The sequence below is a fragment of the Eurosta solidaginis genome, chromosome 3 (assembly GCF_040869045.1).
Source record: "Eurosta solidaginis isolate ZX-2024a chromosome 3, ASM4086904v1, whole genome shotgun sequence".
NCBI classification, from domain to species: domain Eukaryota; kingdom Metazoa; phylum Arthropoda; class Insecta; order Diptera; family Tephritidae; genus Eurosta; species Eurosta solidaginis.
The window spans coordinates 103,166,158-103,178,790 of record NC_090321.1 but is presented as its reverse complement, the minus strand read 5'-3'; the positions used below and the strand labels follow the sequence as shown (position 1 = coordinate 103,178,790).

General features: G+C 36.2%; 1 protein-coding gene across 3 annotated transcripts in view; it reads left to right on the top strand.

Moving 5' to 3' along the window:
* Window positions 1–12,633, top strand: part of Arf6 (ADP-ribosylation factor 6) — a 198,491-nt gene that overhangs the window by 146,951 nt on the left and 38,907 nt on the right. For all 3 annotated transcript variants that reach the window (XM_067772897.1, XM_067772898.1, XM_067772899.1), the window contains exons 3-4: window positions 3,013–3,168; window positions 3,229–3,375. In XM_067772897.1, coding sequence (XP_067628998.1) covers window positions 3,013–3,168; window positions 3,229–3,375 — 303 coding nt within the window. The remainder of the gene's footprint in view (window positions 1–3,012; window positions 3,169–3,228; window positions 3,376–12,633) is intronic.

Below are 12,633 nucleotides of genomic sequence, written 5' to 3'. Positions count from 1 at the left end.
TGCAGGGTGGCACTGAACATTTTAAGTGGCTTCAATTTCATAGGGCGAAGTGAGAATCTTAAAAATGTTTGCCCCCGAAAGTGACGACATTTTCGTGTAGAAAAGAAATCACCATTAGATAAACTTAGGTCAAGTGGTACTGAAGAGGCTCGTGGGTTATATATTGCACTACGTACTAGTTATTTCAAGCTCTGCGCTAAGAAAAAGTTAGAATATAAATGTAAGGAAATTGACTTATTAAATACTGTCAGAAACTCGGGGGACTGGTGGAAGGTTGCTAACTCGTTAAAAAATCGCCCTCCCAGTGTAACTGGCAATTTAGCGTTGAGTGATTTTTACAACTATTTTAAGATTCTGTTGTCGGATACAAATGAAGTTCCTTGCATGCACTGGGCGTTGCCTTTGGTGATCGACCCTTTTCTCGATGCTCCTTTTGAGCCCCGTGAGCTGCAGCTGGTTCTCAAAGGTTTAAAAGACAACAAGGCTCCCGGTCAAGATCGTATCTGTTATGAGTTTTACAAGTACGCACCAGAATGTCTCTTAACTGAGCTTCTTGCTTTGTTCTACATAATATTTTTAAAGAAACAAATTCCTCAATCGTTTCGTAACTCTATCATAATTACTCTTTTCAAAAAGGGTGATCCCGATCTTCCATCCAATTACAGGGGGCTATCACTGCTTAATTCAATATACAAAATTTTCGCTGGTTTGCTTCTGAGCCGCATCAATGCTTGGATTGATTGTAACAATATAATTTCTGAATTCCAGGCGGGTTTTCGTAAAGGACAATTTGGACAATTTGTTTAATTTAACTAGTATAGTTCAGTTAAACTTTGGTGCGAAGAAGAAAACTTTCGCCTTTTTTGTTGATTTTTTGTGTGCTTTTGACACAGTTCCACGGAATATCCTTTTCTAAAAGTTAGCCCAGCTCGGCCTGTCCAGCCACATTATAGAGGTTTTTCGCTCCATTTATGAAGAAACAGCCAGTCAGGTATGGATGGGTGGAGTGCTGTCAGATCCTTTTACTGTTAACCACGGTGTACGGCAAGGTTGCTTGCTGAGTCCAAATCTGTTCTTATTATACATCAACGATTTAAGTTGCAATCTCTCCGGCGGTGTAAAGGTTGCTGACACAAAAGTAAAAGTACTTATGTACGCCGACGATGTCGTTCTTTTAGAAGACTACCACTGTTACAGAAAATGATAAATGAGCTTTACGTGTATAGTATGCAGTGGGGTTTGAGAGTTACCTGGCCAAATCTAAAATATTTGTGTTCAGGGAATGTAGCAGGGGTCCTTCTTTTCGTTGGCCTTATGGTAGCGATGTTATTGGGATTGTAAATGAGTACAAGTATCTGGGAGTTCTCTTGAATTACAAACTATCTTTTACAAAGCACCTCGAGGCAAAACTAGCTGAGGTTAAAACAGGGATAAATGCTACCTGGTCAAAATACATAAATAACCCTCGCATTTGTATCTCAAATAAGATGAAAATTTTCGAGGCAGCATGTAGGTCCATTATGTTTTATGGTGCGGAAGTCTGGGGTGTGGATAAGTTTGAATGCGTAGAGAAACTTCTTCGCTTCTTTTTAAAGAAGTTAATTTTTTTACCAGCTAATACACCAAACTATGTATATGTTACACCTTGAATCAGGTTTATCGTCGCTATTCAGTCACACCTTGCGCATTCACATGCTTTATATTGCGCGCTGTTTAGGTTTGGCAGCAAATAGACTGCCTCGAGTTGTAGCAGAGGAGACAGTGAGACAGGGGTCGTACTGTGTCAAAAAGTGGAGAAACGTTTATGAAAGTGTTGACATGGTGCCTCTGTCTGACTTTTCTTCCGCATCACTTAATATGAGCATACCAATTTTACTAGAGAAATTAATCCAAAAAGAGTTTGCAGACTATGCCTATAGTTCTTTTTAGTCGTCACATGATCTTTACTCCGACTTGCTCCCTATGTACTCTACCTATTTTAACGATGAGTATTCTGCGTACGCCAGAAGTCTGATTTTCCGAGCAAGGGGTGGCTTGCTAAATCTTAATGCTCGATGTTTTAAAAATGTTTTTTCCAAAAACTGTTCTATGTGCAATTTATGTGTAGCTGAAGACACCCATCACTTCATTGGGATATGCCCTATATATAAAGACATACGGTTTAATTGTTTTGGTGAGAAAGTTTTAGATATGCAGAAGGTGGTAAATATCCTTAAGGGTTATAACTATAACTCACTCTTTGTTTATACAAGAAATTGCGTTAAGTATAGAGAACTTATTGTCAACGAATTTTGCTAAATTAGTTGTTTAGTGTTAGCTGGCTAGGCCATGTTATGCGAATGAAAGATGATGCTCCGGCCAAGAAAGTGTTTCTATCGGAACCCGCCTATGGAAGCAGAGGTAGAGGGCGGCCCCCACTCCGTTGGAAGGACCAGGTGGAAAACGATTTAAAATCCCTTGGTGTGACCAATTGGCGCCGGTTGGCGGAGCGAAGGAGCGACTGGCGCGCCTTGTTGGACGGCCATAACCGTTTAGACGGTTAAGCGCCAATTAAGTAAGTAAGTAAGTAAGTTGTTTAGTTATAAGTGATATTAAGACACACAACATTTATTGTTATTGTCTGGAATCTTTATTTATCTTTATTTATTTTTATATGTTTATAGTTTTAATTCATTTTGCTTTACTTTTGTAATTACTATTTGAAAGAAAATAAATACATCACTACTACACTACTACTATTTATAGTTAAGAAGAAAACGGCAGATTTCCATTTTAACTATTTTTGTAAAAACGAAATATTTTTTTGGGGCTGCTGACAGATGCTCACTTAATGAAGCAAAAGTCCCTGTATGAAAAGGGAAACCTTATTATTTCATTAAATAGAATTATGATTTGATTAAGTTTCTGTGTGAAAACGGTATTAAATTGGAATTTAGACGTATAACTTTAACTATATTTAAATTGTCTTAGCATAAAGTTTGAGTTTTTCTTAACTTATATATAATAAAATAGCAATTCTTTACAAGCTCAAATTGGGACAGTCTGTCACTACGATTCCGACAGTCGGCTTTAACGTCGAAACTGTAACCTATAAAAATGTAAAATTCAACGTGTGGGACGTAGGTGGTCAGGACAAAATTCGACCACTATGGCGGCATTATTACACAGGTATTTCATATATGTTTTTTAAATTATTTAAAAAAGTGTTGATATCCTTTCTGTCAATAGGTACACAAGGTTTAATATTTGTTGTGGATTGCGCTGACCGCGACCGAATCGATGAAGCGCGAACGGAACTTCATAGAATAATAAATGATAGAGAAATGAGAGACGCCATTATTCTGATATTTGCCAACAAACAAGATCTTGCTGATGGTAAGATTATATTATATATACGTATATACATTCACTAATTAGCGCTTAACCGCCTAAGCGATTTTGGCCGTTTCGTAATAAGTCACGGCAGCCTTCTCTGTTTCGCGATAACTGACGCCATTTGGGAGCACCAAAGGAGGTCAAGTCTTCCTCCACCTGTATCTCTCAACTCAGTGGTGGTCACTCTCTTCCTCTGCATCTTAACTGAGTTGTCGACTGAAATACTTTCTTGGCCGGGGCGTCCAGTCAGCGAAGCCTTCGGGTTTTATCCGCTTTCCTATCGTCCTATCAGCGTAAAGCTCATTATACCTCCCTCAATGCGCGCCGTCGGTATCACGGACAGGACTATAAATCTTCCGAAGAACTTTTCTCTCGAACACTTCAAGAGCCAGCTCATCGTCTCTCGACACCGTCCATGATTTCGAGCCATACATCAGGACAGGTATGATGAGCGACTTGCAGTCCAAAGTAGCACTTGGTGGCAAGAGTTATTCACCGTTTGATTTCTAAGCCGACATTGCGTTTTCTGTTAATGCTGGTTCCCAAATAGACGAAATCATTCACAGTCTCGAATTCATACTCTTCAACAGTGAAGTGGGCGAATGCACCGAATCTGGGATGACAGCAAGTATTTCGTCTTGTCCTTATTTACCACAAGACCCACTTTTTTGCTTCTGAATTAAGTAAAACACGTTTTCCTTCTTTCGCGATCAGAATATAATTGCCGACCAGAAGTCGGCCATTTTATTTGCCTTTATTCCTTTAGTGTTCTCTTTTTACGAAGTTGCATTAATGACTTAAATATAGTACATTTCTTAATGTAGTACTTAATCTAGTATAGTAGTACAATTCACTTTTTATATTCAGAGTTACCATCTTACAACTCGGCCAATCTGACACTGTAATCGACCTCGATACATTATAACTTAAATTCTAACAAATTTTATTCTGGTTGCTCCACATCTCTATTAGGTATTTGAGTCCAACTTTTAATTCTGCAAGCCTCAACTACTCCGTCATAAGGCAACTGCGTGAGTTGACAGTTATCGATATCGCGTATAACATACCTGTTATGACCGAGTACCTTATGTGTTACATATGGACCTTTGTACAAGGGAATGCATTTTTTATTACCTCCACTATCAACGTTTCTTATAACAACATAATTCCCTACTTCGTACGTCCTGGTCTCGGTCTTGTTCTGAGAGGATCGGCGTGTCGTATTCTTGCTTGGCTGATATTCTATTTGACGCATCATTTCGCATCAGCTCCAGGTTCCTATAACTGTCTGGGAAAAGTTTATCCTGGAAATACTCGGTGAATTCATCCACTATTACGCCTCTTTGTTCAACCCCAAACAATAACAGACTTGGTGTCTTTTTGCACGTACTATGGGCAGAATTGTTTATTGCGTACTCAAACTCCAGTAGCCTTTTAACCCAGTCGTCATGGCTTATCTCGTCAGTCAGTTTTCCCAACATCGTCTTTAACACTCGATTAACTCTCTCCACTTGTCCATTAGCTTGGGGGGATGCTACGGCAACTTTTACGCAGTTTATGTTATTCTTTAACAAAGACGCTGAGAACTCCAAAGAGGTGAAACAGGTCCCTCTATCGCTTACTATACGCCTCGGTCGGCTATAGTAATTGAAATATGTTTGAAGAGCGGCAGTTACTTTTCGTGTACTTGTAGAGTTTTTTGGGTATAGTTTAACATATTTAGTAAAGGCATCGACTACCACTAAAATGTGCTTGGGTTTAGATTTCAGTGATGGCAGTGGTCCAAAGTGGTCGATGTGAATAGTGTCAAATGGTAAAGGCGTTTTGGGAACGGAGTATAAGGTTTTCTCTTTGGAATGAGGAGGGCTAGCGTACATGATACATTTTAAACAATTCCTAATTATGAGTTATTTGAAGCAATTTTAATTTTTTTATTTATTTAATAATTTAGGAAAAATTTAAACAACGTGACATCAGGACGGTAAAAAGCGACAGCTGTTTCGATTATTCGATTCGCCTTGTCCGTCCTGATGTCACGTTGTTTAAATTTTTCCCAAATTATTAAATAAATTCCTAATGAATTTCTCCACTTTCATTCGCATACGTGGAAACCAATAATAAAGACTTAAGTTGCTGAGAGTTTTATCTATAGAAATATGACCCATTTTCTCGTGTATTAATTGTATGACATTGTTTTCCATTTCATACGGTACGTAAAGCGCATCTTTACCGTTCGTCTTAGATCTATATACTAATCCATTAATCAATTTATAATCTCTAAGCTCCTCATTTCCCAGTTGCTTTCGCACCGACCGAATATCTTGATCCCTTTCCTGGGCTACTTGAATACGAAACTCTACCTCATCTGAAATTATTATTGACGCTGTCTTCTGCTCAAAGCATCTACATGTCCCTTAGAAGTGCCCTTCTGTGCTGTATTTTATAATTATAATTTTTGAATTCCAAGGCCCATCTTGCTATCCTAGGATTCAACTGTTTTCTATCGAGATTCATAGCTCAAGAATTGCAATCCGTGACTAACGAAAACTGTAACCTTGCAGGTAATGTCTAAATCTTCGTAGTGCTTATACTATGAACAGCGTTTCTAATTCAAAACTGTGATACTTCGACTCCGAAGTCGAAGCGGTTTTAGAAAAATACGAGATCGGGTGAAATTTGTCATCTTCCTGACGTTGCAACAAAACTGCACCGAAACCAGTACTACTAGCATCACAGTGTAATTCAGTCTCCTTTGTTGGGTTATAGATGGCCAAAACAGGGCTCTTAACTAGTCTAGACTTCAGTTCCAAGAAGGTTTCATGGCATCTCTTATCTAAATCGAATTTTGTATTTTTTTTTAATAAGTTCTGTAGGAGTTTAGCGATTTCTGAATATTTAAGCTATTGCATAGATTTTATCGCGGGCTTGGCAACTAAATCAAAAAAACCGTAACGGATATTTGTCAAAAAAGATCCGAAAAGGCTCGAAAAGGTTCGAAAAGATTCGTAAAGGTTTGGTGTTAGCAACAGGCCAAATACATAAAATTGGATCTCTATCATAAACAGCGGTGGGCACCACTACATTTACACGGTTACCAAACTGAGAATGTGTTAGTAAACACGAACGCGTAGCGAGCACGAAAGCAAAATCAATTATTTATTTAGTTTGATATCAATGCTTGAACGTTGAACACGTGTTTTAAGCGCGCGTGCGACACTTCCTCACCGTACGACCATCGAAATCAAACTAAAAGAGCTGTTTTTGATTTTCACGAAGTAGCCATTGTGCTATCGCTTATCGTATACATATATGGTCGCTTACAAGCCAACCTAATAAAACCGCACTGCGTTTTTTTAGCGCACGCAAACAACCGGCGTTTTTTCCCTAACCCAAATAAGCATGCATTGCGACAATGTAAAGCATGTGTGCAAACGTCAAATCTAAATGTCACGTAGAACAAAAATTGGAAATCGAGTTAGGTTTTCACGCAGCAAATTCAATTTCAGTTGCTCTCATACAAGTTGTATGTGCATGAGACATTTTTGACAGAAAATGACTTGCGTGCGTTTATATTAGGTTGGCTTGTTAGTAGGTGCTAAGCTCACGCCCACCCCGGATCATAAAGTTAAAGTTAAAGCGAAAGTTAAAAATAAAGTTAAAGTTAAACTTAAAGTTAAAGTTAAAGTGAATGTTAAAGTTAAAGCGAAACTTAAAGTTAAAGTTAAAAATAAAGTTAAAGTGAAAGTTAAAGTTAAAGTAAAAGTTAAAGTTAAAATTAAAGTTAAAGTTAAAGTTAAAGTTAAGGTTAAAGTTAAAGTTAAAGCTAAAGTAAAAGTTAAAGTTAAACTGAATGTTAAAGTTAAAGCGAAAGTTAAAGCTAAAGTTAAAATGAAACTCAAAGTTAAAGTTAAAGTTTAAATTAAAGTTAATGTTAAGGTTAAAGTTAAAGTTAAAGTTTCGCCCTTTTTCACAGAAACAAGTTATCGTCCTAGAATCTAAGCCCCTACCAAATTTCACAAGGATTGGTAAATTTTTGATCCATTTATGCCATTAAAAGTATTCTAGACAAATTAAATTAACAAGGGTGGACCACGTCCATTTTGAAATTTTCTTTTATTTTTATATTTTTTGCACCATATCATTACTGGAGTTGAATGTTGACATAGTTTACTTATATACTGTAAAGATATTCAATTTTTTGTTAAAATTTAACTTTAAACAATTTTTTTAAAGAGTGTTCGTCATCCGATTTTGCTAACTGTTGTTTATATCACATATAGTAATAGGAGTAACGTTCCTGCCAAATTTCCTCATGATTACTTCAACGACTGCCAAATTACAGCTTGCAAAATCTTTAAATTACCTTCTTTTAAAAGTGGGCGTTGCCACGCCCATTGTCCAAAATTTTGATAGTTTTCTATTCTGCGTCATAAGGTCAACCCACCTACCAAGTTTCATCGCTTTATCCGTCTTTGGTAATGAATTATCGCACTTTTTCGGTTTTTCGAAATTTTCGATATCGAAAAAGTGGGCGTGGTTATAATCCGATTTCATTCATTTTAAATGGCGATCTGAGATGAGTGCCCAGGAACCTACATACCAAATTTCATTACCTCAAAATTTACCCAAGTTCTCGTGTTTATGGACAGACGGACGGACGGACATGGGTAAATGAATTTCTTTTTTCGCCCAGATCATTTTGATATATGGAAGTCTATATCTATCTCGATTAGTTTATGCCGTTACGGGGTACCGTTATGCGAACAAAGTTAATATACTCTGTGTGCTATGCTCAGCTGAGTATAAAAATAACACTTAAATTTTTTTTATAAAAATTTTATTAAAATGAATTAATTCAATTAGCTATTAATAGTAAAATAGGTAATACTAGTACTAAAACAAATAATAAAGTTAAACAAGTAATTAATTAATAATAAATTAGTCTAAGGTAAAGGCTTGAAAAAACGTTCTCACTCGTTGGCAGCAGCTCGACGAAGAAATAATGCTTTTGTGGCCACCTGTTGTGGCTCTATACATTTCCTCAAAAGTTTTGTCAAAGGCAGGGTGTCCTTCCAAACATAAGAAAATACAGTGCCACACATGAGTATTGGAACATGAACTTTTAGCACTATTCACCAGGTTTTGCTTTTCCAAATTAGTTTCGCCTTTGTTTATACAAATATGTGCCAATATACACATAATATCTTAATTAATATTAATTATATTTTTTCACGGTAGCAAAACTTGGTGAAAACTGCGAAAATTCTGTGCCAATACCTATTCCCTGTACTGTATAGGTACTTCTGAAAGAAAAAATATGAAAATGGAATGGTTTTGTGATTAAAAAGATAACACATATATGTACGGCACATATCGTCGTATCAGAATGCAGTTTTGTTGTCCACTTAAGTTCAATCTAACAAAATAAAGAATTAAACTTTATACTTTTTATGGAAGAAAATATGAAGCACCCTTCGCAAAAAAGCAATGCGAATTTCGATTTTTTAAACAAGTACTTTGTTGTTCCAAAATCCATTGGACTACAAAACTACATATTCAAAAAGTTTCTGAAAATTCCAAAGACATTTTTTTGAATTTGTATGAAGATTTTCAAAACCCTTTTTGAACTAGAATTAAATGGATTTCATAAACAACTTACTTACATTTTCATTAGCTGTTTTCTCCAGCACATAAAGCCTTTTCTTAGAGGATGTCTCGATTTTCTGTAAACTGGAAGTGTTATTAACAAAATATTAAGGAAAACATAAGTTTTCTTGCCTGTTTTCTCCACTTATGTAGTAGTTTTTATAAAATTTTTTGTTGCTCCGCATAAATTTCTGCAAATAATTTTCACTAATTTACTTAGATACGTGTAATACAAGAGTCTTTAAAAGTAACCAGGTTTGACATGGAGGTAATGGCCATTTTACCCGAATACATTTTTTTGTAAATTTTTTTACGTTTTACTTTCCTCTTTGATTCTTACTTACTCAATTGGCGCTTAACCGTTTAAACGATTATGGCCGTCCAACAAGGCGCGTCAGTCGCTTCTTTTCTCTGCCAACCGGCGCCAGTTTAAATCGTTTTCCACCTGGTCCTTCTAGCGGAGTTTGAGCCGCCCTCTACCTCTGCTTCCATAGGCGGGTTCCGAGAGAAACACTTTCTTAGCCGGAGCGCCATCTTTCATTCGCATAACATGGCCTATCCAGCGCAGCCGCTGCATTTTAATTCGCTGAACTATGCTGATGTGTGCGTAAAGCTCGAACAGTGCATAGTTAAATCTTCTTCGGTACTCGCCAACGCGTAGAGGTCCACAAATCTTTCGAAGAACTTTTCTCTCGAACACTTCCAGAGCCGCTTCATCTGGTGTTGTCTTTGATTCAATCAAAGTAAAAAGGCAATTTATGGTTGAACGTCATAAAATCGGCCAAAAAATTGGCTTGAGTAAAAAAGACCCTTCAAAAATAATTCAAGTGAAGTACCAAACCACAATAAATTCTACAAAGCACATGTGCCAATCGATATAAATGTATCCTGGAATGAAAATTTTTGAAAAATATGTGGTGAGTATAAGTTCATCACGTACTTGCAGATTGCCAATGGGGAAAACTTTTAACATAGTACAATGATTTCTCAATATAGTAAATTGCTGCTGATTGACGCTGCCCAAACTCAAAATAATACTAAACTGTTTTTAGGGCATGTGCCAAACAGTAGCAAAGTGTTATGGTGAGATATCTTTTGACTGTGGTGAATTTTTTTTTCATATCTGTCAAACATTTTCATTCCAACAGTCTTGCACAGACCCTTGGTTTCGTTGTATAATTATTACAGGATTTTTTCACATGGACGATAAAATGCGCAAAGTTACAAATCTTGATTTAAATAAGTCAAATTTTGCAAACTTTGATGATGCATTACATACTGATTATCTTCCGCTATCGGATCAACAGTAATAACAACGAAACGCTGCATCCGATACATGCCCGAAATTTTTTTGCTTTTTTTTTAAGTTGTACCTTAAAGCAAAATGCCACCTTCCATACGGCATAACCGGTTACTTTGGTTTATAATACAAAGCGAACATGGCAATGCCTTCAGTCATCAGTGACATAATTTTTATTTGATCTGGCAAGACAGCAAAACTCATGAGTAGGAATGTATACAATATATGAATGGACAATAATGCAAAAATGATATCCCCTTTCCCACTCTGACATTTAGCCAGAACAAACTTTTTTTTTTATAGAGGAGATGACAGCTGAAGATTTTGCATTTGTATACGTGAATGCGTTAGGCGGTTTTTGCTGGGTATGTACCTCACAAGGGCAAACGTCATTATAGCTGTGTAGTTGTATTTACATTTTGCTTTGCTAATGTGAAATTTAAATTAGTTTACCTAATTTTTTAATTATATTTTGTGATTAAATTGAGTGCATTAATCGTAGTTGTCAAAATAAAGCAATTGGCTTGTTTTTATATTAATATTTTATGAATTTTAATTCAATTTGTGTTTCGCATTGTGTTTGCGGAGTCATATTGCATTGTGTATTTGTTGAAGCTTGGTTGACAGTCATCCTATCTCCTTTGCAAATTGTTTTTGTGCACACTTTTTGTTTTATTGCGATTTCACTTTTATCCCAGCTGTTCGCTTGTATTTCAAACTTGCAGGGTTGCTCTTCTTAATATAAATTTTAGTGCTGTATACTATTTTATTATATATTGGCCCGTTGTCATACCTCGTGTTCCAATGACACATGAACCAGATACGGATAGAGATTTAACATGCAAATGCAACAACAATGTGATCCATATGGTACATACTGTTGTTGCATTTGCATGTTAAATCTCTATCCGTATCTTGTGCATGTGTCATTGGAACACCAGGATAGTCAAGTTAGAATAGAGTTTTATCGACTTAAACATGACTCTAAATTAAACATCGTTTTAAGTCAGTCATAGTCAACTTAAGCACTGTTCTAAGGGCCAATTAATGGTGACTTATAACCATTTAACCATAACCAGATAAAACAGCTGATCGAACCTGCCTTATGGAAATCAATGTAATCGATTAATGGTGCCATACCATAACGCTAACGCCATAACCATACCATAGCCAACCAATTGATTTTTGGTTTCTCGCCATACCCATAACCTAAAAATATTTGAGTTGGTGAATTTAATAACTTTTTGTAGATTTTATTCAATGTTTTGGATACGTTATGACTAAGAGACTTATTTTTTGTGGAATATGTTTGTAATTTTTTGCGTTTTCTTCATTTTTATGAAATTTTCACGATTTTTAGGTTAAGGCACCATTAATCGATCACATTAGAGATGGTTATGGATATGGGTATAGTTACGACTATGGCGTTAGGGTTAAGGAAGTTTAATTAGCCCTTTATCTCTAAAAATGAGTTTTAATTTTAAAATGGTGTGAACGTCATTTTAAAATATTAAAATCACATTTAAGTTGACGTTTTGCGTTGCATACTTGCGAAAATACGAGAAATTTAATATAAAAGTGAAATTATTGAAGTGAAAGTGAAAAAATGCATAGAAATCAACGAATTTTGCAGGATTTTGCGATTTTAGATGATGCAATCCCAAGTAGGAGGGAAAAAGTGTATAAGACGCGGTACGTTCCTTTCCAAATGGAGGAAGACGATTTTTATATGCGATATCGATTCGATAAGGCTACGGTTCTATATCTCATAGAAATTTTGGATATTGACGAACCTTTGAATAACAGGGGACTTCCAATTTCATCCAGCCTACAGGTTCTCACGGCGTTGCGATTTTTAGGAAGAAATGTTTACCAAAAAAGTAACATTTGTGGGTGCTATAATTTTTGCTCTGCAGAATTTTACTTGAATTTACCAATTTTGGTCATTTAAGGTGGTCTTCATGGAATGCCACAGTGTACAGTTGGAAGGGTTATAAAAAACATATGCGAAATATTGCCCTTTTGTTGCCACACTTCATTGCATATCCATCCAATCAGGAGTTGGCTGATGTAAAATCTAAGTTTTACAACGATTCCAGATTTCCTGCAGTTATTCGAGCAATTGATTGCACATACGTTAGGATAAAACGCCCTGCGAAAGATGTTGGAGTGATGATGGCAGAACATTACCTTAATAGAAAGGGGTATTATTCCTTAAACGTCCAGGCTAAACTTGTTTGCTCACTTTATTGTGTTTTTAATCATATAATCTAAAATACATCCATAGATCGTATGTGATGCAGACTGCAAAA